Source organism: Hippocampus guttulatus, chromosome 8 (assembly GCF_054856545.1).
Source record: "Hippocampus guttulatus isolate MCC_2025c chromosome 8, RoL_Hgut_1.0, whole genome shotgun sequence".
NCBI classification, from domain to species: domain Eukaryota; kingdom Metazoa; phylum Chordata; class Actinopteri; order Syngnathiformes; family Syngnathidae; genus Hippocampus; species Hippocampus guttulatus.
The window spans coordinates 15,264,152-15,286,186 of NC_141268.1; the positions used below are offsets into that span (position 1 = coordinate 15,264,152).

General features: G+C 42.2%; 1 protein-coding gene across 4 annotated transcripts in view; it reads right to left on the reverse strand.

The window, feature by feature from the left end:
* Positions 1–22,035, reverse strand: part of srgap3 (SLIT-ROBO Rho GTPase activating protein 3) — a 50,597-nt gene that overhangs the window by 9,123 nt on the left and 19,439 nt on the right. For all 4 annotated transcript variants that reach the window (XM_086117813.1, XM_086117812.1, XM_086117815.1 and 1 more), the window contains 10 exons: positions 18,725–18,887; positions 15,954–16,016; positions 11,230–11,415; positions 9,065–9,193; positions 7,286–7,507; positions 6,412–6,513; positions 5,575–5,772; positions 5,344–5,428; positions 2,071–2,098; positions 801–903 (listed from right to left, as the gene is read on the reverse strand). In XM_086117813.1, the coding sequence (XP_085973939.1) occupies positions 801–903; positions 2,071–2,098; positions 5,344–5,428; positions 5,575–5,772; positions 6,412–6,513; positions 7,286–7,507; positions 9,065–9,193; positions 11,230–11,415; positions 15,954–16,016; positions 18,725–18,887 (1,279 nt within the window). The remainder of the gene's footprint in view (positions 1–800; positions 904–2,070; positions 2,099–5,343; positions 5,429–5,574; positions 5,773–6,411; positions 6,514–7,285; positions 7,508–9,064; positions 9,194–11,229; positions 11,416–15,953; positions 16,017–18,724; positions 18,888–22,035) is intronic.

Genomic DNA, 22,035 nt, shown 5'->3' on the forward strand with positions numbered 1-22,035 from the left:
TACATTTTTTGCGGTTATCGTTAGTTAAAATTAGCATTTTTTTGTTAGTCAGTTGATAATGTTGGTGAAGCTACGTTTTGAGTTATCAAAACCGTTATTCTATGTAACTAACAGCAACATCTCATTTTATTTTTACTTTTGTCAAACATCTGTCTGCATTATGAAGGACATGTCCAACAAACACATAATTAACACATCTTTGACAAATATGAACATGATCTTTGCTCTGTTTGGCTAAAATGTTGCAGCCCAATGGAGGTGCATCTAATGAGGTGGCCAGCGAGTGCATATTCTCAGAGAGGTACCTGGATGCGAGCACGGGCATTCCTTCTCCCTCTAGGAAAAAGGCAGCATAGCACAGTAGGATATAGCAGAGAAAGGAGGGGGCAAAGAAGCAAATAGTTAGACAAGCAACATGAGGAACGAACTCCTCGCGAGGTTAAAAGAGGCGAAGCACAAGGAGTGAAACAACAGGGGGGAGCCACACGTGCAGTGAGGGACAAATCAAGATGTCTCCCTTTCACCCAAATAAGTGGCTGGATTTGTGAGTCAGAGACAGTAAATTATGTGTGAATAAAGAGACAACCGACTGCCGTTCCGCCTGCACCGGCAGCGCCCCAGAAGGGAGGAAGAGGATTGGAGGTTAAGCAAAGGTTACGTCATGACGAAGGGCCGCGGCAAGGGTGGGGAACAAAAGGCCAAAATGAGGAAGAGCAGGAAGATGAGAGGCTGGAGCCACCTCCCCCGTTTAGGAACCACAGGGACTGCTCAGGCATACGCTACAAACCACATGGGGGTACCTTGACGAAGGTCTCCAAATTGCCGTTAAACAGCTTATGGTTATAGACGGAGCGCGGTCTAGGCTTCCGCATTTTCTGAGGTTTAGGGGGAAGGGTGGGGGGCCTAGGAAACGAAGGACAAAAGGAATATCACCGCCATAATATTTAGAAAGCTCAAAATAATCCGGAATATTTCAATTCTGGGATGAAAAATGCAGTTCCAGTGGTGTTCACGTTTGAGAAGAAAACAAAAACCATTTACCGGGTACTTAAATTCTCATTCAATTTCAACTGTTTGTCTGTGTGTGTGTGTGTGTGTGTGTGTGTGTGTGTGTACAGTTTAAATGAGGCAAGAATTGACTATTCAACAGAATTGGTGATTTTGCAAAAACAGAGATTACTGATCAAACCAATAACATTTAAGGAATTCCACTAAAACTCACGAACACAAAAAAAGGCATTTCCTTATTGTTTTATTATATAAATAAAAATGTGACCTAAATATAAGCTTTGCTGTGTGTGTGGGGGGGGGGGGGGGGGGGTCATTTATTTTGACACAACCTTGTTCAAAATATTCTGAATGAGATATCATATAAAATTCATATTAGGTACAACTGCACAATATAACATGTCAAAAATTATGCAAGGTGACTAATTGAATAATGTTAAATTATATAGTTCGCTCATCAACGCTTCGCACTCAGGTGGGTTGAAGAACTTTATTTTGAAGGTTTACTGAGCCTCAGCTGTTTTGTTTTTTTTAGACCAGTCACATCAGAAAGTGATGACAGCTCTGACGAAGGCTGGAGTGACAGCCGAAAGTGTCAGCGAGGTCAAAGAGTTTCTCTCTCTGTATCAAAAGAAAACAACATCATTTGCCTGAAGAAACAAGTTCTAAAACCGATTCTAAATAGGAGACAAGATGAACGTTATGGAGATGTTTAATGTTTCAGATGTGGGTGTGCAACACTAATATTCCGGTAGAAAATTGAACCATATTGAATCACACGAGGAGAAAAATATTAAAAACACCTCACAGGATGATGCGGTGTAGCTGTACACTACAGCAAATCACAATAATAAATGTACTGTTAAGCAGAACTTTTTCGACTTTGATTGTGCAGGTGTACCTAATAATGTGTCACTTGATTATAGAAAACTTTATAAGACTATAAAAAAAAATCAAAATACAAATTTCGTTTTTTTTTTCACTCTGGCAGCAGCACTGAATACTCTAAATCTCTGGGATGGATGAAATAAACAGATGCTTTGAAAACTAATCTGAACTTACCTTGTGGTTCCACATTCAGCTCTTTCCCCTGAGGAAAAGACACACAGAAAGGGAAATGTTTTATATTAGTGCTGGAAGTGAATAGATTAAACAGACCAGCCTGGGAAGGACAAATGAAGCACCAAAAGCGCCATCGGTTGGACAATGCTATTGAGCAATAGACGATAACGCCTCAGGGGACCTGGAGGATATGGGAAGAGGGGGGGGGGGGGGAGTCCACCAGCGGTGACATGAACAATGACTGTGCTGCTTCACTGAGCCTTGTGTTGTCGTGCGAAGATCAGACAAAACCTTATATTTGATGCCACGTGTGTCTCTCTCGCAAAAACGCATCACTTACAAGATCACAATAAGACTCTGCTCTAACAAACCTATAAATGTTGTATTCCGGCCCTTATTAAAACGCCACGCAAGAAAAAAAAAAAAGACACAAAAGACCACAATTGATTTGCACCTCCAACCTGGTGGGCTCTCTTGAACCGAGCGTGTGTCAGATAGAAGGGCGTCCGCGCACAACAAAAGCAACAATGGCGCCAAAGCACTTCAACATTTTCTCTTTACGAGCCACAATGGATAATCACAGCAAGAGCTAAGCCACTTCTCTATGCATCATTGTGACATATGGGGCCAAACAGAGAGTTTCCCAGACATCATTACACTGACTGATTATTATCGCGTCTATGCCTGGTTGACCAACCGCAGATTGAGACACTTCAAACCTCAGATGAGTCCTTAAAATGATGCATACGCCCACAATTCACCTACACAATCTGATGGAATATTATATTTTTGATTATCGCCCGGTTATCAATTCAATCCACGGAGCTTGAATATTCACTATGTCCACTGACATTTACAAACATGAAAAAAAAAAAAACTCATAGCATCAAAACGCTACATGCCATTACTCTCATGATGCAAGGACAGTGAGGGAGGCAGTCCTCTTTCAGGGTTCTAAAAATGGTTGCATTTAAACAAGACCTACAACATGTCATCATACGCATATACAGTACACATGTAGTTCGGTGTAATGGTGCACATAAAAGAAACGTTTTTGAACTAAAAGAGTGTAAAACCCGGTATAAAAATCATAATGGAGGGACAGTATTTCTGAATGGGGCTGTAAATGCGCAAGGGAAATAATTTATGTTAAAAGGGTCAGAACGTATCATATTTATTCTTATTTCTGCTTCTTTTCATTCCGTTTTGCATTTACATGTCTGCTTTTTTTGTTTTGCGTAATGTATTCAATTTAACAAATAGACAACATACTGTAACGGTAGTCCCTTAGCAAAGCTTTATCAAAAAGAGACCATACTATTGTGTTGATATCAAAACTCAGTACAACACAGTGCAAATAAACGCAAATAAAATTGCTTATGTGAATATTTAAAAATATTTTGGACCTTTTTCATTAGCTTCTCGTCATGGCTGACATGAACCTTCACCGATTCATTTCTGTTTTTTGAGCATGTGCTAATGATGTAGCTGTCTTTTTTTTTGGACTCGAGATACTTATTAATAATAATACTGATTTACTGTTCATCGCTGGTTGCTCTCTGCTCTAACGCAGTTCTAGCCAAACCTCTGTGCAAAGTGCTCTGTAGACCTCAGCACTTATTTTGGTCTTTTGTGACACACACTAGCTTCGTGATTAGCATTAGCTCCTCCAACTTCTCATATTCTCTTTTGTTGCTCAGTGTGTTGCATGTTGCATTTTAGTGATAGCTCAACTTGCCAGCCCAGAGGCAATGATTAGTTTCTTAGAGGAGAAGTTCCACACTTGCAGCTCCAAGCTGCTGCCCATGACATTGGGCAGAGCAAGTTAGCTTGTTTAGCTTATTTAACCAGCTCGGATCTGCTTTATATTCTCTTTGTTTGATGTTTTGATTGACAGCAAATTTCACCAGGGAGTGGGCGTGAAAGAGCTCAAAGCCTCTTTTTTGAACAATTGTTCACATTCTGACAAATGACCGCTTGTTGTGAAGTGAATCGAGTTCACAGGCACCATATGGTGCTCCGATCTCAAATTTTTACTCGCAACTCCAAAAAGTCAAATGTCCAGTCGCTTGTAACTCAATGCACCACTCTAAGCATGCACAATGCATGTCATTTAGCACCTCTCTGACGGCATGAATCACAACTGAATGCTATTATTTTGCAAAGGCAAATTTTGTATGGGACCTCATTAAAGTGACCCAAAAAAAAGGCTCCAGTGAGAGCGCAAACCGTACAAAAAAATTATGCGGACTTTTTAGGTACCAGCTAGTATGAGTGCATGACATGATGTTATTATTCGACACCCCGCGGCACGCAGTTTCGTCTCGTGGCCCGTGACATGCATGCACACTGCCCCACAGATGCGATAGTTTGGACAAGAAGCGGCAGACTAATGAGCACAGCACAGTCCTAATTGAGCACCTGAATAATTAAACACGGGCGGTACCTGGAGACGCCATATGCCATGTTCATGTGCTCTCTGCTGTTCCGTCACAGAGGTAAACAAACGCAAATCTGCCTAAAGATGGATGAGAACTGCTGTATAATCTGAGGGATGGTTGTTTGCAGTATAGCTCAAAAGCCAGAAGGACAGAATAAGTAAATGTATCCCCAGCTGTCTCATGTGTCGGTCTATTAGGAAAGATCTTGATGCAGGAGCAGCTGCAGAGATGAAGATGGACCTTCTGATTGATTAGGCGTAAAATGTTCACGGCTGAGGTGAGCAGGGCACCCATGGGAGGAGGAGGGGCAAAAAGAACCAATCTCTTTCTCTCTCTTTAAAAACCCTTTGTGGGCTTAACCGGCAAGAAAAAGGGACTTTCAGCAATCACGAAAGTTCACTTTAGCTCAAAGCGGTACCTATTTCAGTACGAAAACAATCAATCTACAATGTACTGCTTTTGGGCACTCATCCTTGGGGTAACAACCACTCTGGTATAGCACCTAAGGTTGCAGCTAGCTACAATATAGTCCATTGACTGGTCAACTGTCTCCCTCCATATGGCAGAAAAGGAATCGAAACCCAAACCAAAATAAACGTAAATAGAATGGAAGAGTACGCCACAACAGTTTTTATCAAATAAAGTGACTTCAATATGGCTAAACACATCGGTTACGTGTTCTTTCCTGCTGCTTTCATTCTCTTTTTCAAATCTAATTCCCTGCAGTCCATTATTAGATAAGACCTGCATCTGCTCTAACCCCGAAGGCAGCGATTACGGGGCTAGTGAGGGTCACGTTTACAAGAGGGCGATGCAAGGTGAGGATTCTTACCTTCGCCAAGGGTCTGCTTGAGTAAGTCATGCTTGGCCTGCAGCTTAATGATGAGGTTGCTGCCATTCAGGTACTCCTTGAATTTCTAAAGAGAAACATTAAGATGACAACGAGTGAGCGGCGTCTCTAATCCAGCCCACGGAAATTATTCGATAAGCAACCAGGATCATTTAAATTCTCTTTGGTGTCTAATTGAAATCTGCTGTTAATACAGGAATTAGACGAACTCACCGAGAGGTAGAACATTTCAGTCTCCTGTTGGTTGGCTCTCCTTTTTGCTACATTCATCTTGCTCATGTAGGACTCGGAGGCCAGGGACTTGATGGATTCAGTGGAGCGGCTATGCTGGAATGCGTCGGACACGTCAAAATCCTCCACCGTCAGCATGTCTTGCAGAGTTTGCATGGTAGCGTCCAAGGTCTTTCTCACCTGCACCGAAAAGGGAGCGTTGAACAGGAAAGCAGATGTCAATTCAAGCAGCGCCTATTTAGCATTTGAGGAGGAATAAAAAAAAAAAGCACTGACGGAATAATAAGTGACCTTATATTCTAAGGTGAGATAAAATATCATTTGCATTGCAGGGAAATGAAAAGCAAGTCACGTCTGAATAAAGGAGGGAACGGCTAAAACGGATGAGTGCAAATGCATCCGTATTTTTGAACGGGGCATAGATTGATAAAGCTCATTTCGAGTAATGGCACGGCCCATCCATTATTGCAGATAACGGAAGACGCGGCGGGGGAGGAGAGGCAGCAGCAATTGGCACAGGAACACGACTTATTATCACCTCCATTTGCACCTTTGTGTCTGCCGCTCTTTGATGAGAACGCTCTCTCTTCATCAACATGACATACTTTCATAAAGAAAACAACACTGGCACAGTGACAAGGCACTGAATAAATTCTCAGCCGCCACAATGGCGGGGGTGGGTGGGGGTCAGCGTAGAGTAATTGCAATGAGGACAGATGGTGATGTGGCCCTGCGCCGTGGCTCCAGGGAACAGCCGCCAGACCTTTCTCCATCGGTGGGGAGCTGGCGGACGCACACAAAGCCCCCGTAAATCCTCACCTCCTCATTCTCAATCTTCAGTGTAGCCAAGCGAGACTGTAGTTGGTGGTAGCGCATCAAGAGCTCCGTCTGGACGGGTTGCTGGGCGCTCACCTGGCACACCTAAGAAGAGGAAGAAGACGCGTTAGTAAGGCTAGTCACCAACCTACAGTATCCATTCTCATTCATTTATGAGGTATCTTTACCGTATGTCTTCATTACATCGGCTTCCTATTTTAAGCATCATGATCCCCCAAATTACTTTCGATTTAAGGCGCTTATACGCAACCCGGGTTTTTGCTGCACTCACCGCGGGGTTGGGTGCAGGAAAATACAGGATGGATGGCAGTATGGCGCAAGCGTGCCCATATTTAGCACTGGTTGTCAATCAACCAAACAGGAAGTAGCCTGGTGCATTTTCCCACCGGTTTGCACAGAAAGTGGGAGTCAGCTCTGCAATATTTATTTGCGGCTTATAACAACTAGGGGGGAATGGAATGCAAGTGACATATTTTAACAATGCAAAAATAATTTTTCAATCACTTGCAACAAGTGGTGCCGATCCCCCTCCATCATTTTATTTACCACTTCACGGTACGTCATTTGTCTAATGTCGAGTGTCCCACAGCTCAGGCTACTGAGACGTCACATTAATTATTGCGTCTCGCATTGACTCACTTTTTTCTTTCCTCTGCTGTTTTCACTGAACAACTTTGCCCAAATCTGTTTCTGTTGTCATTTTGAAATCACTTCGCCACCATCTCTCCAATTAGATGTCATCACAGCACGGCGCTGCACCAGTTGAGCATTTATTTTTGTAAGGAGTAATTGAGTCAAGACATATTACAAAAATCTCGCGGCAAACCAAATAAAAATGTCACGGTGATCATCTCACCTCGTCTCCCATGTGCGGCAGGTACTCGAAGCGCATTGGAGGGCAGAACACCTGGTTATGCATATCCATGAGCTTGTGCTTGTCGCTGCGAGAGTCCAAATTGTCCACCGCGTTCTCAATGACATCGAGTCCCTCGTGGCGAGATGTCTCCAGGTTGTACTCTGCCGACAAGTAGGTCCGAAAGGTCCGGGCCAAGCTAGCGTGGTATCCCAGGTCGCAGCACTGTGAAGAAATGTCAGACACATTTTCAGGGAAAAAAACAAAACAGTGGTTATCATTTCTGAAATGATGTCAGAACATCATGTTCAAAGTTGATCTTCCAAAACAAGAGCTCACATCCTGATTGGAGTTAGCCTACAGTAGGTCACCAGAGATAATTACAGAGCTTTATCATGCTGAGCGGTGTTCCCTATACAAGCTCATACTGACACACCAGAGCAACATGGAGAGTAAACACACTATTAAGGAATCATTACTGATGCCGATGCAGAGTAACAGAGCGGACTTCTTGCTGGGCAAACGTTGGCTTTTGATGTGTGCTGAGAAGTCAAACCCTTTTCTTCCTCTGCCCTGCAAGTGGCAGTCAAACTAGACGTCTTTACAATCCCAATTCCACGCAGCTCAGAAAGGATTTGTTATGCCATTCAGTGTCCAGACAATTGATCCAACCGAGCAGAACAAGACCAAGAGACTGGAATAGCCACAAATCAGTATTTCTATACAACCGGTTAACATTTATCTATCATAAACAGCAAAAGAGCGATATGAAATACATTTCCTGTTACGCATCACTGCATGCAGACGAATTTAATGACATGGTGTCTGACTCCAAACCGCTCCTGATGTAGTGCCATATGGTGGCCTCGGGGAAACACCAGTCAGAACATTAAATCACAAAGAAATAAGAGAAGAATCGTTTGCAATGAACGGGGTGGCGAATCTTTCAAATTTGGAACAGCCCCCTTGACAGATATTTTTTCATTGGTGTCGAGAAAATAATCATCTTTCTCCCAGACGACATGTGATATTATACTTAACTCATTCAGTACCAGCCAATTCTGGGCCAAGTCTGAAAAGACGTTTAAAAACGTCTTTGGGAGTGAATGAGTTAATGATCGAATACAAAACATGACGTAAACGGCCCACAAATAGCAAAAATAACTGACGCCCATTCAAATGCATTGAGAGAAAAAAAAAATCGAATATGTCATTTAGATTTAACAACCCTCCACCCCTTCAAAAACAAATATACTGTGTGTATTGATTAAAAAGAAATCCACTGTATAAAGGTTGAGAAGCACTGATACATTAAGTATGTGCAGTGCAATTGACTGGCGACCAGTCCGGGGTGCAACCCTAACGAGAACAGCGGTACAGAAAAATAGATCGATGCACATCCTCAATATGACACTGCGACTACAACATTCAGAGAGAAGAAGATTAGTCACATCCACTGATTCCAACCGCACAAAGTAAAGGAAATCCAATGGAATCAGTCTACGGCGGCTGGTTAAGATAGCGTGTCGATACCCTCGACCGTGTTGACATTTGGTGGACTAAAATTAGGTAAGGCTGCAGCGGATTATGCATAGTCCAATGATGTCGAGTAAATGCATTCATTTTCATTCTTCACGAGGCTTTATTCAAGTGTATGACTTAAAACTTGGTGTTGAACACCAATTGTGAATCAAGGAAACGAATGCAATGTGGCCGTCAAGCTTGTGAGTGCGCGACAAACTGCAGTCGAACCACGTAAACAACCACGTGTTGCATACTTACGTCGATCATATCGGCGACATCGTGGATGTAATATTTGGCCACCACCGCGTTTGTTGCTGCCAGGTTCAACAAATAGTCGTTGCGAGCTTTGGTGCACTTCAGCTTATTCTCTGAGTACTTGGCTTGCCTCTAAAGAGGAAAAACACATCAGTGGTTAAATCAAACAGATGTGTGTGTGTGTGTGTGTGTACTGAGGCGGCTGTAGCCCTGGGACCCTCCAAGAGGCAGAGATGGTAGCGACAAATTTGGAAAACACTCCAGGGAAGCTGCATCCACATTAGTCATGTGTTAAGCGGGGCGGGCAGGCTTGTGTTTAGTCATGAGTGTGTTTCTCAGCACTCTGGTGACTGCACAATGCTGACAAAAAAGGCTGAGACTTCATCAGCCGGTGCGCTCAGCGGGCGTAATGCATCTAATGAGAGCTGTAGCACAATTTATGCCTCGACAAATATCGGTTACAATATCAAGATGCATGACTGGGGGAACAATATGAGGAAATATGGAGAACAATCCGATCGTGATGGAGGTACAACCACAATATTACATTTTATACAGTACTGAATGGCCTTCCCGTGTGGGAGTGACATATTCTCCCTGTGCTTGCATAGGTTTTCTCCAAGTCATCGAGCTTCCTTTCCAATTTTATATGTGCATTTAAGGCTAATTGAAGACTCTAAATTGCAAGCGTGAATGGCTGCGATTGGCTGGTGACCAGCGCGGGGTGTAGCCTGCTTCTGCAAATTCAGCCGGGATAAGCTCCAAGTCATCCGCAACCGGAGATGAGGACACGTGGAAATAGGATAGGTTGATTGGGCGGTATACCTAATCAAATGGCCGGTGACTGCACCTGACATTTTTTTTAACTAGCAAAATGTAGTTGCATGGAACTGTTAAATTCCTTTTTCTTGTACTGACTTAACAGAATAGCTTCCTCTCAGACCATGTGCACTTTTTTGCTCTATGACGCCTAAAGCCTGCGGGATGCAAATTTCAGCGGTACCACGTAAGTAGTTAGGCTATTTCCGCCTCAAAGTGTGAGGCAGAGACACCATCAATTGCTTTGAAAAGCGGGACGAGTGGGGAGGAACGTTCACTGCTGCACGGCGTTATAAAAAGTGCTCAATTCCCAAGCAAGCGCCATTCCCATATAAATCAGAACCACTGTCATCCTCTGAGCCTTTTGATTTCCTGCACCTGATATGAAGGGAATTTCATTTGCATGAGGAAATTCCAGAGAAAGCTCCTGAGCGAAAACTGTTGAAAGTCATCTTGCTCTGCAGCAGTCGAATGCGAACTGGGCTCGCCTTTTAGCCTGGAGTTCCGCAGTCTCCTCAGAGAATTTTTGACTGCACGAACCGAGTTTGCCGCTGTTTGTGGCTGTCCTATATATATTTTTTGTTACCTCTGCCAAGGACGTTATGATGTAATCTCTGTTGGTTTGCCCGTTTTGATTTCCTGTGTACACATGCATTCAGAGGAACAATCAAATGCCTCAAAAAGCAGCGGCGCGCATATCACCTACGCTCCATATAAGCCCCACCCCTTTCTTTAATTCGACCACACAAGCACTTAAATAATCAACCGTCCTGCGATATTTGTGACTTGAATTTATCCCCCTTTGTTTTTATTTCATTTTGACTTTTGTATTTTTTTTAAATTCCGTTCATGTTAATTAGTTTTTAGGGCAGGTTTGTTATTCTTTAATTGTTTTGGGGTTGTTGTTTTTTCAAAAATGCTTTATTTTAAATTCGTTTTTATTAGTTTTAATATGCAAAAAATATGTGCAGTACTTGTCGAGTGCAAGGTGGGAGAAAAAAAGGTCACTAAGTATTCTTTAATAAAGTGAACTACACCTCCCAGTTCTTCTTTCGTTTGCAAGGACGTACAGCATTACAATAAATATATTTAAAATGAAGACCAACAGCTGAAGTATAATTTTGATTGACGAAGACAAAAAAAAAACCCGAAAGACATTTTCACTATTATTATAGTTAGTTGTTGTTGGTTCTACAAACATAAGGTGTAGTTTCAGTTGGTTTTCATTTTTGTCCTTTTTATTTTATTTCATGAAGGTAAATGTTTTCCCAAGTGTAGTTTTAGTTAATTAACTATATTAACCGTGTTCTGGATCCATGACAGGATTAAGATCTCCAATAAATACCCACCTTCTCTTTCATCTTCTCGATCTTCCTAACTGAGCTGCGTCGGGACTGGCGGTCTTCATGCCGCAGGAGGTTCACGTTGAGATCCCCCGACTTGCTGAACTGCTTCTCCTCCTGTTTCTCTGCGTCCTTCAGTTTGCTCTCAGCGTTGATGCTCTCCGTGTGGTACATGTGATACGTCTTCATCACCTGTGGAGGATATGCCAAAGTTCAAACCACGGCTGCCATCATCGGCATGCTCGTATCGTTATCAAATTGGACAGATTCGATTGTCAAGCTTCGAGGGGATGCTGGAAGGTCAAAAAATGGGCCACTTGTTACTTAGTGTGCTTTTTTTATATCCATAAAGAGACTTTGTTTTCAATGTGAGGCTGGTTTGACTTGAAAATGGAATGCTGGAGTCCTTCTCCACTCGAATGAGAAGGCACTTTAAAAAAAAAAGAGCCCAGTCAGTCTAATTTATAGAACAAAATAAGCCTCTGAGAGATGTTTTCTTCCACATTCTTCAGTTCTTTCCAAAGGCTGCTTTGCTCTTTCCCGGTGGCCTGGTGGATCATTCAAGGCAAAAGATATAACATGTCACCACGCATGGAATTTCTCAACAGAACACAGGAAGCCGAGCCATCCTCGCCTCCCCCTCCTCAATGTGCTTTCAGAATCTTCTTTTTTTATTCTCTCTCTCTTCATCCTCCCTACGACCACTTTAATTTTACTAGGTGACCTCAGGTTTGTCATGGCAGAAGGCCTGAAAAAAAAAGTCCCCTGTGTTCTTGTTAAATGGAACCATATGCGTCTTTCTTACTCTTGTAAAGTGTCACCCAGATGTGAGTGGTGTCTTTTAACATCCTGAAAGCAATTAGATTTTTTTTCATCTTTTTTTTTTTTAAACATCCCAGGATGTTGAACAGTCAACATAAACAGTGACACTATAAGAACTTTCATCTCAAGAACTGCTTTTGAGACAAACCCCTGTGATAATATTTTTCAATGTTGCCTTTGAAGAGGCTCTATTTAGGACCATCATTGTGTGCCGCTACATGAAAGACCACCACACTCCAGGAAGGTGGTGGGGCAGTGGGTTGGGGGGGTTAGCAACAACAGAGGGACAAACAACTGGAAGGTAAATATTGGGGAGAAAATGAATCGGCAAAAAAAATTAAAAATAAAGGTTAATTTTCAGAAGGACACAAAGCCATACAAACGTATTGTTAAATGAATACAGAGGTTGGCTAGTGTGATTTTATTTTTATCTGGTTAATGTGCTAAACAGGTTTAAATTGTAACTTAAATGTCAATATTCTGTTGCAGCTCCACCAAAAACCTACACAGTTTTTTGTCAAGTCAAGTCAAGTCAACTGTATTTATAGAGCACTTTCAAACAGCCATCGCTGCATACAAAGTGCTGTACATGGAGCAATTTAACATGCACAATAAACCGTAAGACAAATCGGTAATAAAGACGGTAGAAAGCACCAAACAGTAAAACCCCGAACAAATCTAAGTCATGCTGAGTTGAATGCCAAAGAATACAAGTGAGTTTTGAGGAGGGTTTTGAAGATGCGCAGCGAGGAGGCTTGCCGAATGTTCAGTGGGAGGTCATTCCAGAGAGAGGGACCAGCAACAGAAAAGGCTCGATCCCCTCTGAGCCTCAGATTAGTTCTTGGTACTTCTAATAATGTCTTTTGAGCTATATGTTTTTAAATAAAGAAAAATAGCCCAACATTAAGCTAACATAATGATAACAGAGCAGTTGCCTTTCCCATGTTTATGACCGTGAGGGTTCTAAATTGTACACAGGTGTGAATTTTAGAGCGAAGGAGTGTTTGTCAATATGTGACCTGGTGATTGACTGGCGACCGGTCCAAGGAGTACCTTGACTTTAGTCCAGGGTTAGACTCCAGCTCACCTACAGCACTAATGAAGACATGCGTTTCATTAGTGTAACTAATGTTAAGATAAGAAACGATAAGAAAACCTTTATTAGTCTCGCAATGGAGAAATTCCCAATTCACAGCAGCAAAGTTATCAAAGGAAGAAGTAGAACAACAAAATATAGGAGCTGCTGGAAAGGCAGCCACTCTCGCGGCGCCATTTTGAAGTCAAAATAACAAAAATAACACAACACAACACACAGGACACAGACAGTCGTGCAATCTTCACCACTTTTCTGCATAGATTTTGTTGTCTGAAGCAGTTATAAATGAAAGAGGAGAGGATCAAAGTGTCCTTTCACCAGTGGATCAGAGACGTCATGCTGAAAATGTGCACACGTCTGCTACAAGCTAAGTTTTGAAAGCAAACACGAAGCTGTAGCGTCCATTGACGAAAAGAGATTCGTTCACTTCTCCTGTCCCACGTAATCCGCTTCAAACTCCAAGCCGCGACTCCCAGTTCCAAATCCGCATCGGCGCTCCGCGCTAACGCTCCTTTCTTCTCATCGTCGGCTCCTCAAGACTTACATCCATCCAGCCGCAGACCGTTCAACAGCACCGATCTCTCCGCTGAACAAAGCGGGGCTGTGAAAAATGCTGCCCATTACAGGCGCAAGACACAAGCGCCCCGGGACTGTCCAGCAACGACAGTCAAATGGCGCCGACATTCCTCCCAGTCAAAAACAGTGCTGGTATACCCATGCTGCCGAGAAGGCGCAACCACCAAGCACAGAGTCTCCTCCTTGATGAATGTCGTGGCCAAAAAATGCTGAAAAAAGTCCACATCATTTCCACACGACGTAACAACAAACACAAAGTGACAAAACAAACACAAAAACAACAAAAAAAAGCAAGGCTCATGAGAGCACTTGCTGACGGCTGCCTACTCGGGCGCCATCTTGACTTTCAGTCAGTTGTGCCCATTAAACCCCAAGTACTGTTGGATTTTATGACATAACTCTTGCGTGTACTGTATTATTATGTGGGGGGGGGGGGGGGGGAATCCAGATCTCTAAGTGCACATTCTCAAAGATGTGAGGAAATCCTGCCGCTGATGAATGAAAAAGTCAACAAAAGCATGAATGACAGACCGAGGCAATGAAGGAAACAGAACTCTCCATCTGAGAGTTTCTAAATCAGCGTTGCTATTAATAAGAGAAACAAGGGCGTAGCCAACAGACAGCAGGGGGTCCTTCACGAAGATGAGATCAGCTGTATTGATCTCACTGGGGATATTAAGTCTGCGTAGCCGGAAATTAACACGAGCCGAAGCTGAGAATCGTTGTATCTTCCTGAGTCATGTTGCTGAAAATATCAACGGGGGATTTTCAGGCCTTTTTGCACTTTCCTCAATTCAAGGTTTGGCAGACTGGAAATATGTTTTTTTTTTTTTGCTCACGACCTTCCATGTCTGGCTCGGGAGGCGGGGATTTCACAGTTTTCTTGGCTGCCAATGAAAACCATTAGAAGAAAAATCACCATGTGTTACTAAGTGGCTATTGATTTGGCTATTTATGAGGGAAAGAAAAACACTAACAAGGTTGCAATTGGGGAAAAAAATGAGTTCAACTCCAATAAAAATGCTTTCCTATTAAATACAGCATAAACACAGAAGTTGAATGCACCTGAGGTCATGACATTTGGAATTACGCCTCCAGAGTTGTGACTGCCATTTTGCATGATGTCACAAGCGGCTACAGTTCAGCAAGCTCAATTCTGAGTCTGTGTTTTGCTTTTTCTATGGCTCGAGACTTACCGGTCACTACAATAGTGGTAACATTGCTATTAGCGTGTTGTTATTTTTACGCTAAAGTGTTAATTTTTTTTTTTTTTGCACTTGAGTTAAGAAATAAGAATGAAATAAAATGAGTGAGCGAGAAGAAGCACACAGTATCACCTTTGTATTCTCCATCCGTCCATCCAGGTGTTAACGTCTTTTAAAAATGGTAAACACATTTTTATGTTCATATCACAGTTAAAAATGTTACCTGGTTCCAGTTTAAACTGATGCATTTAGAAAACATATTGGTACGATGGAACAGTGCAAAGTATATATCCACATCACGCCCCTTTTTCAATCAAAATTTGACCCATTGACTATCATTCAAAGGTTTGATTCAACTATATTTAATTTTAATATATTGAAGGGAAATTCAAGTTAGAAATTTCTCATTCCTGTTCAAAATGGAAAAACAATTAGAGCACACCGGACTTAATCGAGCCTGCATGAGAGCACTTTGTGAGCCTAAATGGTCTCTAATAAATTTGCTCAGCACTAGGCTGTTGCTTGAATAGAAGAACGGCATTCAGTTTACGCCTTCTTGGTGACGGATCCCAAAACACGAAAGAGAAAGTGGTTTGCAGAAAAGGCTCATAAAGAAAATACTAACACGTTGAAATGGATTTATATGACAGTGCTGAGAAAAGAAGATGTAGTATGCGAGACAACAACGCAGCAGGGAGGGCTAAAATAAAAGTGCATTGTCAATGGAAAAAAAAGATGCACTTCGCGTAATCCATTTTTCCGCCCGCAAGCTCCCAATGCAGCTGCAGTTTGCAGATAAAAACAAAATGTTGCGTTGTATGACAAAATGACACCGTCGGGTATATGAATACACACATTGAAAACTTTTTTTTTTCTTTTTTAAGATTTAGTCTGGAACCTGAAGGTTCAGAGCATTCACATTTATGTTAAGGTCAAACAGATATTACAACTAACAATTAAAACTAGAAAGGAAAAGAGTGAAAGGACACGATGCAAGCTGCGATAAAATAAGCGCTCAATGCTGTACTTACAGTATAGAGTTCATTGGTCACCTTCACCAGCTCCTCGTGCATTTGGATGCCAATGTCCTTGCTCTGAAAGACAACAAAACATCAAGTCGCCTTTTAAAGGTCACAAATTATTGAATATATTTTAACTCCAACATCTCAAAAAAAAAAAAAAAAAAAAAAAAAAAAGACACATTTACCGTAAAAATATAATTTCATCTTTGGAATGTCAGTGTGTTGTACATCTGAAGTCGAATTTCCTAGCAGCGTACACTTGCACAATCTAATGACTTGCACTAGATTGTGCAAGTGTACAGCGGAGATGCAGCGTGATGCAGTTCACTGTAAACCCCAAAACGGTCCATTGATACACTTTTATTGGCTCTCAGAGGACCTAATATTGTGGTTGGCGAAGTAGAATCTAGTGCCATCTTCCTCAACTGGCGGACCGCGATCCACGACCGGACCGCCGACCTCCTCTGTCCGGACCCTCGGCAAATTGTATAAAATAATAAATTATAAAGTGATTTTTACGTTATACATTTTATATTTTTTGGACTATAATCTGTGCATTACCGCGATCGCTTGTTAAAATTATCCGTTTTATTATTTGCGTGCACGAACAGATGTATTGCAGAGGACGCAGCAGCGCGACTGTGTGTGTATAATGTTTGACGAACTGGAGACCCTGGCTGAGCAGGGCATGTCGGCGATAACGATGCACTGATTGGCTCCTCTGAACTTAAGGTGTGTCCATACATAAGCGTCACGCATTCAAAATGGATGATTGTGTCAGGAAACAGACGCATGCGCGACACCACAGTGTGCTCACAGCTTCAGCACAGGAGAGCCGCACACAGACAATTAGACAAGACGAATCGCGGGAGGTTTCGATTGTCTGCAGTTTTGCTCCCGTCTACCCGGGGATCTTTGCAGCTGTTTAACAGCAGAACAGCGCAACATGGTAAATGAACATCACAATGGCGTCCTCAAATAATATTTGCATGCCTCAGTCATTGCATTCACCTTTAGTGGAAGAACAGCACTGCACATTCCTGTGCTCCCTTGTGTCAGTATTTAAAATGGTTCTTAACTCCTCTTCTGATATATTTTTCAGTGATTTCAGAGGGGATGTGAAAAGGGGAATTGTACAAATGAAAAGGACATTTTTGTTTTCATGTTTAGTATTTATTTTGGTAAAATGAGTATTTTGTTTTGCTTTTGTTAAATTAAGGGAAAAAAAGACAACTACTGTTTAACAAAGTTAAAGTAAAAATGTCTTATTTCCCTAAACGGGCTATTTCTATTATTAAGCAGGCACAACTTAACAAAATAAAAGAGTTCCTCTGCCTCAACACAATACCTCTCATTATTTGCTGTGTACTGGCAAAGTGAATAATTGTTATTTTCATGCACCCCATTATTGGTTGGTTGTGAGGAGTGTTGATTTGTATAAGCTTGGCTTGACCATACTAAATTGGCATATAGCCCTGCTCCCCATGACCGCCGTGCATGGGACCGGACCTTGGTCTTATAAAAAAAATAAAGTGGACCTACAGCCTTTCTAGTTGAGGACCACTGATCTCGTGGATCTGTTCGATTTGTGCGATTGTTCATTTGTATGTAATACATAAAACATGCCCCCCTCAAAAAAAAAAAAATGAAGGTATAAGTGAATTTCTATCGTGTTTACAAAAATAAGATGGTGGTTGGTACACTGGGTTTGTTTGTTTTTGCATTAAGTCCCATCGCAAAGAAGCATCAAACTAGATGTGATATATGCCTCAAAGTCCCACAAGGGCTTGGGTGGCTGGTGAATGGCATCAGTGCGCATCAGTGGCTCTGATGTGAGACAGACTGCAGCATGTACTGCAGACTGCAGAGGCTCTGGGGGGGCAGCGAGGGTTCAGGCAGTGCAATGAACAAATGTGATGCAACATGCTGTAAGAACGGGAATCGTTATGGAACGATCCGCCTTATTTGTTATACGACAGAAATGCATCCACATTGTCCAGTCTTTGTAGAGTAGACGAAATACCACACCTTAAATAGTTGTCATTGTCAGATTGGCTCTATTTGACCATAAAGGTCAGACGGAAAGAGATTTCCCATTTTCTGGGGTAACTAGTTTCAGTTGAAGCAGTGTGGAGACTGGCCAGGTTATAGACACGTCCCACCCATGCCAAAGTGGAAACCTTTGGCATAAATACAAGTCAACCTCTCCGTTGACACTGCACTTCTACAAAAAACTCCCACATCCAGAATTATAAAATCAAACCTCACCAAACCACACATTTAGTCTAACAGTCTGCATTGCAAAGCCCTTAGTGAAGACATTTATATTCCATTTCCTTGATGTTTGTTAATGACCTATAAGCTACAACTCAATAGGGGGCGGGGGGGAATCCTTTCAAGAGTTTTTGAAATCTTCATCCGAACAATTACCGGTAATGGGAATATTTGCATCCCAAGTGAACACCAACGTCAATCGAAGCAGCCAAACAAAGTAACTGCATGGAGGTCATCTTTGCGTCAGAAATAACATGGCGGATTTAGTTATCGGCAAAGCCAACATTGATCCGTCTGTAAATGCTGGCTAATCTAGGCCAAGAGGTGAAATATGTTCTGATCATGTACAAATGGAGCATTATGAAGGCATCATAATCGCAAAGCACCTGGAATTGCCCCACTGCGAGACAACCCCCCCCCCCAAAAAAAACTAAATAGGGTTATTCTACGCTATTCTCAGAGTGAAACATGAGGCTGGACCGCAGACGAATTCAGCATCCACTGACCTTCTTGAAGAGACGGATGACATCCTCGCTTATCTGGGCCAAGCGCAGAATGACGTTGTTGGTGTAGATGTCACTGAGGGTGGCGTGGTCACGACTCTCACGTCTGGTCTGGTTCAGCACCAGGTACCAGCAGTTCACAGAGGACAACAGGTGCTGGTCTTTCCTAGAAAACAAGAAAACAAGCCACGAGGATGTGGATATTTGCTTCTTGTTGTTGTTTCTTTTTTTAATGTTTTACATTTTTATGACATGCTCATCATTATGCAGGTTGCAGGAAAGTTTAAACATTTGTCTCCCATGACAAATAAGCAGCAACAATCATCTTAAGCATTACTGGGAAATCAAAATATTATAAAAGATAAAACGCAATGCTGTTTCTGTGTAGTCCACTGGTGCTAACATGAACCGAAAACATCTCAATTTCGCCCAGCTAAACTGCCAAGTCACAAGTGCAGAAAATCAGTTTGGAGGTGCTATTATGTAAATTAGCTGACCTGGGTTTGTCATAATCCTTGTGAAAGGCTTGTTGACAAAATAGGTCATGTAATTTCACACTCGGTAGCAAGCACGCCAGAACACCGGGATTTGTAAACAACTACCTAAAAGTGAATTTCCCATAATATGCCCGCTTTACTTCATTTACCAGTCACAAAAAAAGAAGTACGGAAAATATGCTTTGCAGAGGAAGTGATATTTTTAAAAGAACACGACTTACAATACTTAATCTTCAGTCGAATAAAAAAAACAAGCACTCAATTTCCTTCCTTTTTCTTTGGCTTTCATTCATTCATTCCATCCCTCTCTCATTGCCAACAGTATCTTCACTCCATCCAAATCATTCTACATTAAACACTAGGTAGACATCAACTGGTTAAATGTAGAATGATGCACGGGCCTACTTTGCCGCATAATGACTTTAAGCGCATGCCGGCAAGAGTGCTTTCAAATCCAAAGAGCATTGCATACACACCGCTAGATAACTACATAGACACATATGGTATGCTTCCAAAGCCGTTGCCTCCTTGTCTTGATTCTGTCTGCGTATTCATCAATCAATCCACTCTCAGGACCAGAAAAAAAAGAAACAGAGGAGGAAATGAGAGCAAAGCAGGACCACAGTGTTTTGGTGGTGGGGATTTGTGTAGCGGGTTGCTTTGCACTACGCAGTCGCAACAACTTCAAAGGGGAGCCTCCGGAGATGACGCTAATGCTAATCATTGACGCTAATGCTAATCATTGACGCTAATGCTTTATGAGGCTGATATCCAGCTACAAGTGCTGGGAATCAGAGGGGAACTCACACAACCGTATCAGCAATATTAACGTGAGTGTCATGCTCGAGCCCCCAGAGTTATTGTTTTCATTGGAGTGAGTTAGCCAGCTAGCTTGTTACGTAGTAGGATTAGTTAAAAGCTATGAAACCAAGGTTCACAAACTGGAGGGCGGAACATTAAAAACAAAGAATCCAACAGATGTTAGTGAGGTTCTGGATAAAGGTATCCATCCATTTTCGATAGCAATTATCCTGCTCAGGGTTGCAGGTTAGCTGGAGCCTGTTCCAGCTGACCTTGGGCGAAAAGTAGAGGACCTGGATTGGTTTTCCAGTCAATCTCAGGTTACATAAAGAGATGGGCAAGCATTCTTATTCACACTGCCACTGAGTGTGGATGGCCACGTGAAGAGTTCTTTCTTCCTTAACAAGGATAATCAACAAGCAAACACTACGTTAAACCGATAAAAACACTTTATTGTATTGATAAATTGTTTAGTTCCGTCGTCTTAGGTCCAAAACCAGAGTTCCTGTAGAGACTGCAAGTGTGTAGCGTTACCCAATTCTCCAAAGTATATCAACATTTAGATAACTATACAATACGTTGGCATAATCTTGTATTGAAACAGGAATCACAAGCTGTGCCATGCAGAGGAGATTTTTTTTCCAAATATATTTTAAATATACAAAATGAATTTCAATTAACCAATTCCTAAGTATGGATTTACGAGCAAAATCGAATCTGAAGTAGAGCACTTTGTGATTCCCTCTTCTGGGATGGCCTATTTCTACATCCTAATCATCTGTCCTTTTGTAGTGATCCCACCTGAGTTACCAAACTGCCTAAACGTCTAAAAATCTCCTGTACTGTTTGGGGACCAAGCGCCTCCAAATTCTGCTAATCCTTAAAAGTGGTCAATTTGTCCTCATCACGTCCGAAAGCACAGCCAGCCTCCTGATTCATTTTTTTTTTTTTTTTGGATCTACCTCAGACACAGACACGCGGACACACACAAAGCAAAGTACTTGCACAGCACTGCCACCTACAAGCGCAATTTTATTCAAATTAATAGCAGGCAATGTCAGAGTCACAGCAACAAGAGGACACAAGATGGGGTTTTTTTCCTTGCAAACTGCCCTCATTTCACAGTAGCAGGCGGCCGCTAATTAGACTTGTGCGTGACCCACATCTCTGGAAATATTTCAACCTCTTAATAGTTCTTTTCTATCTGACATCAAAGACCCTCTTTTTACAACTCTTCTTCCAATTGGCCCAGTAAAGAGATTGATGTTCTCTACAGAGTAGCGGGTGGGATTTTTATGAAATGGCATCGCGTCATGGGTATTTATACATAGGATATCATTAACATGGAGAACCCTTTGTGGGGTTGTTGTTTTTTTTCAATTTCTCCTCTCCGAAAAAAGAACAAATATAATGCAGTGTGGTTTAAGGTAGAAAAATTCGATTCAATGATCAGCCCACTGCAAGACGCCACCATAATGTTCATATTGGGGTGCAACAACCACGCTTTATGCTTGAATGCCATCATCTTAATCACCCAAATCCTGTGACGTTCTCCCAGCCAGGATTCTCAGAAGCCAATGTGTAGCTATCAAACCAAACAAGACTGTTTGCCGAGTGCTGTTAATCCTCTACACACTGTCTGCCTGCTGCTTATCGACCAAACAACCCAGACAGCAAGAGGCAAACTGTTTCAAAAGGCAAAAATGGTACATGGGTGCGCGCCGCACATTCATTTTCCTTTTACCATTTTGCGGCTCATGCTGCAGTTTTGCTTGTGGATGAAGATTGCCAATGTTTGCTAACGCGACGCTGCATACAAGCAGGGGCGGCAGCTTCGGCATTGAACTGCAAAAGCTACATATGGCGAAGCGACTAATCTATTGATGCATGACATGCTGATTTCCACCAGCTGCACTATGCATTGGGATAAGGGCGACCTATTGACTGCTGCCTGTGAACCAGGCTTTGAGGATCAGGATCTGAACATCAAAAGGCCACATAGTGGTCATAGGTTGA